General features: G+C 42.1%; 1 protein-coding gene across 1 annotated transcript in view; it reads left to right on the top strand.

Moving 5' to 3' along the window:
- Positions 1–1,245: 1,245 nt before the first annotated feature.
- The window catches only part of tmc3 (transmembrane channel like 3), a 49,847-nt gene continuing 46,731 nt past the window's right edge, over positions 1,246–4,361 (top strand). Inside the window, exons 1-2 of the mRNA XM_019874043.1 lie at positions 1,246–1,609; positions 2,753–2,899. Coding sequence (XP_019729602.1) covers positions 1,488–1,609; positions 2,753–2,899 — 269 coding nt within the window. The 5' untranslated portion in view covers positions 1,246–1,487. The remainder of the gene's footprint in view (positions 1,610–2,752; positions 2,900–4,361) is intronic.

Below are 4,361 nucleotides of genomic sequence, written 5' to 3' on the forward strand. Positions count from 1 at the left end.
GAGCTCGTGAAAACTCAACGATAAGGTATCTGACCGCCCCTAAATTTTTCTCAACGGATTTAGACGATTCACAAAAATGATCAATTTAAGAAATAAAACGGCGGATTTCCGCGGATCCGCGGAAAATTGCCATGTATGCACACACACACTTACGACCATGCACTCGCGCACACATGCATGCACGCCACCACGATTAACAGCCTGAGCACCCGAACATAAATGAAACCGAAAGACACAAACACACAAATCTTTTTTTTCCCATTTCCCCCTCCCACCGCTCGCGGTCGACTTGGGACCAGTCTGCTGGCTCTTGGTCGATTGCGATCGACGTAATGGGCATCCCTGCCTTAAAAACAGATGTAATTCGCTGACTAGTTTAGCACTTAGCGCCGTTGTCTGCGCATGAGCAGTGATTCAGTCATCTGATTGGTTTCCCTCTATGTCAATCAAGTAACGGGATTGATGATAGGCTGACGAAGTGCATTCTATGTATTTAGCGCCTTTGTTTGAATGGCAGCACCGGGGAGCTGCATTGAACCAGCCAAAGAGCACCATGCGGCTAATTCACCACAGAGAAGTAAAGGAAAAAACATCCCTCTCTGACCCCATCTTTTACCTTTAATTAGATTTTAAAAGAACCGTTCAAAGACAGAAGGCATGACAAAAAATGCCTAGCTTTCATTTGCTAACAACTAAGCATAAAACTAGCAAAAAGAAGGAGATCAAGGGAAGTCAGGCATCTGAGGATTGAGAAGCAATGTGGATTTATCTGCTCGATAGGTAAGTTTATCACTTCTTTTTTTTTTCTTAATTGATTGTACCCCCACCCTCCAAGAAAACTTCAAACCGATAACATATAGGCTCTATCGTCGCTACCAGCGTAAACTCCCCGTGTCGTGTGGCATAACTATGTGGAGGTTGGACCTGATCTGTGAGTGGGAGGTTTGCGCCGGTCTGGAAGTGGTCACAGCCGACTTAAATCATGGCATATCAAATTGGCTGCTTTCATTCCCTGTAAATTTACCGCTGTAGTTGTGCACTCTAGTCTTTGACATGGAGGAAGCGCATCTGCGGCGTGAGGTCGGCACTTGGAGATTTCCGATAGTTTGTGGGCTGCCTTCATAGCTCAGTGACGGTGTGAATGTAAATGTCTTTTCGCCTCTATGTATGCAAGTCCAACTGACTGGCGACCAGCTCAGGGTGTAGTCTGCCTTGTGCCTAAAGTCAGATGGGATAGACTCCCCCACAACCCTGTAGTACAGGATAAGCGGAATTGAAAATGGATGAATGAGTGGATGGATTTAAAAAAAAAAAAGCCACCAAGACAGAGTTGGCACTGTCCCTTTAAGTGTTCAGAATGTCACTGATTGGCCTGATGTTTAAGTGCATTTAGGTTCTTTTGCTGCGGGCGCGGATGCTTTAGTGGGGGTCCAGATCAGTAGCCTGACCACAGTCACATACACACAGACACTCCAAGAAGAGACAACATGAGCACAGTTTCAGAATCTTTGGTTGGAAGTAGCAGATCCCTGTCTGCAGCCAAGAGACACAAGAGTGTCAGGAAGAATTCCAGGAGAATTTATTCAGCCTACCAGGATCACGACCAGGGGTGAGCGAACACCTAATTGTCCTCCCACCGATGAGTACACAATTCAACATAACGTCATGTGGTATACTGGATGTCGAATTGTAGCCACTAAGATCTACTGTGCCATTTTGGCATTCCGTAAACGCTATAAATTTATGATCTCATTTGTCACATTGCAAGAGACTCCTTCTCAGGTCTATCACTCCAAATACTATACTAGCAAGCAGTGACTAAAAATAGAGGGCACACATTTACTTGCATTTACAATGTTACACTCTGCATTAATGTTGGGTGGGAAAAAGGGCCACTCAGCCTAATATATGAAGAGCTGTTTTCATAATAATAATAATAATAACAATAATAATAATAATAATAATAATAATAAATAATAATAAAAAAAGTTTTTGTTGAAATATGGTCATACTCAGCCATTGTTTGGTCATAAAAAGAATATTTGTAATATTTTCTAGTCAGGATAATCAAAATGGATTTTTAGCGTATTGAAAGAGGCATGTATGAAAAAAACCCACATTTGACAGACATTAAAAAAAAATTACGATTGTCAAATTTGGTGTAAAATATTCCAAGCCTATGTTTTGCCTCTGCTAATGTTTAGTGGAGGTAGAACTGCTCTAACATTCAGAGTAAAAAGAGGTTATGTAAAATGGATGGTTCACTTGCTTTTGAATACTCAACGTCTATCAGACTGCAGAAGCGAATACTTGCTTCTGGGTTTTCTCAACAAAATAATCGTGGAGGAAGCAGATAACTCCAGCACAGCCACGTAAGTGGTGGTAATGCACATTACAAAGAAGTACAAAGATGTTGGAATTCATTTTGTACAGTATTTGCCTAATCCTGCTCACTTACGAACTAACCAAGAAAAGTACGATCATGCAAACATCTGCCCACAAGACGACATGAAAAGAGCTGTCTCTGGTACAGCAACAGCAGAGCTGTCATTAAAAGCTGTTATCTGTTCATTATTAAACGTAGTTTGGTTGTCCACCTTAAACTAGGGAGCCTTTCCAAGTTGTCCTAACAAGGTATGGATTTTAGTTGTACGCTCCCCGAAGGTCATTTAAGTCATATTTTCAATGGATTGTTAACAAACTATTATGAAGGGAACAACTGGGGATAACTCCACTCCACCCTACTTAACAGTTCCTCTGATGAAGAAGACAAAGTGGATGAACGGGTGGACAGTGATGATCCGGAGGAGATGTTCCAGAACATTCAGTACCAGAAGGAGATTATCGCCAACATTCGGACAAGACCCTGGCCAATGAGACGCAAGCTCAAAGTCTTGAAGTATGGTCTTTTTTTTTTTTTTCAAAGAAATGTTCTTGATGACGTTTACCTGTCTTTATCACAGTTAATGATGTTTTTATATGCATCTTATTTTTAATGTTTTTTTTTATTTTTAATTTTTTTTTTTTAACAGTTAAATAGGATCAAATCCTCATCTTAAATTAATAAAGCAGTGGGCTTAAGCTCGCGGCCCTTAGGACATATGCGGCCTGCAGGACGCTAGTGTAAGGCCCCCGCCTTGATATGAAAGTTTAATGTTAGTGCAGCCCACGCGAGTTTGATATGGATGCTGTATGTGTTAGCACTACCTCTGTGCTAAATAGTTAAGTCTGTCTCATTCAAAGGCTGACAGCTCCGGAGCACCCGGATCAAAGCGGCCACGTGACCGTGCCAACGGTGCGCCGCACCAGCTTGAATACACGTGTAAACCACGGATGTAAACAACCCACCGCTGCTGCCTTTGATAGTTCTGCTGAATACACATTTAAATAGAGAAATAACACGCCAGTGTGGCTGTTACCAGACCTGATGTTACACACGCACAAGAACGGGGAAAATGAGTGCTAAGACGTTAACACGGAGCGAGCACTATTACATACACACGAGCGAAGTTTTATGTGTATGTGTCCATGTTAGCTTTAGCTCCATGCTAGCCATAAACTGAACTTTTCAAACTTTATTTAAAAAAAAAAAATATATATATATATATACATATTTCATTTTTACTTGGATGTCAACCAAATTGTGTTGGATTTATGTGTAATCCATGTGAGCCAGAAGAATAAATAAAGGATGAATGAAGGCAGCCATGATCGCACTTCCTGTCCACCCCAGCAGACCTCACCTTAGTCATCCCACACTTAAGTGGAGGTTAACTTGTTGATTTATCCTGCACATATATTCCCAAACCCATGGTTAAAAACTGTCTGACAATCATTAGCACCTTGTCCTTCAGTGTGATCCTCGTTTTGCAAAGTGCAAGTGGGAGGTAAAGTAGTGGTGTGGGAGCCTCTTGGCTGTAAGGGAGGGTTGAGCAGAGATGGATGAGATGGGTGAGACATAGGTCAAGGTTGAGAAAGAAGAGCAGACTGAAGAAAGTGGGTAAGCGGTTTGAAGAGTGCTATTATCAACATTAAGAAAGAAATGGCAGACACGTAACTCCCGAGTATTGCCTTTCTATGCCACACATTTGCCCCCTCTTGCAAGCCGTAGTTTAGGGCTCTCATCCCCCAGTGGACGTCGATACAGCACTACAGTAAACACCCTCGTAGGACTGAGCTTTGCTCTACATTGTGAAAATCTGCAAATGATTACAGCCCAAGAGGTAACTGCCTATCGTTGCCACGCAATGGCGGCAAAACACTTTTTTTTTTTTCTGTAATACATGGCTTTGTCCTGAGCACCGAAACAACAAATAAAAGGATAGACCGGCAGAGGAAAAAGAGATCTGGAGGCCGGCATA

Source organism: Hippocampus comes, unplaced genomic scaffold, assembly GCF_001891065.2.
Source record: "Hippocampus comes isolate QL1 unplaced genomic scaffold, H_comes_QL1_v1.1 scaffold499, whole genome shotgun sequence".
In the NCBI taxonomy this organism is placed as follows: Eukaryota; Metazoa; Chordata; class Actinopteri; order Syngnathiformes; family Syngnathidae; genus Hippocampus; species Hippocampus comes.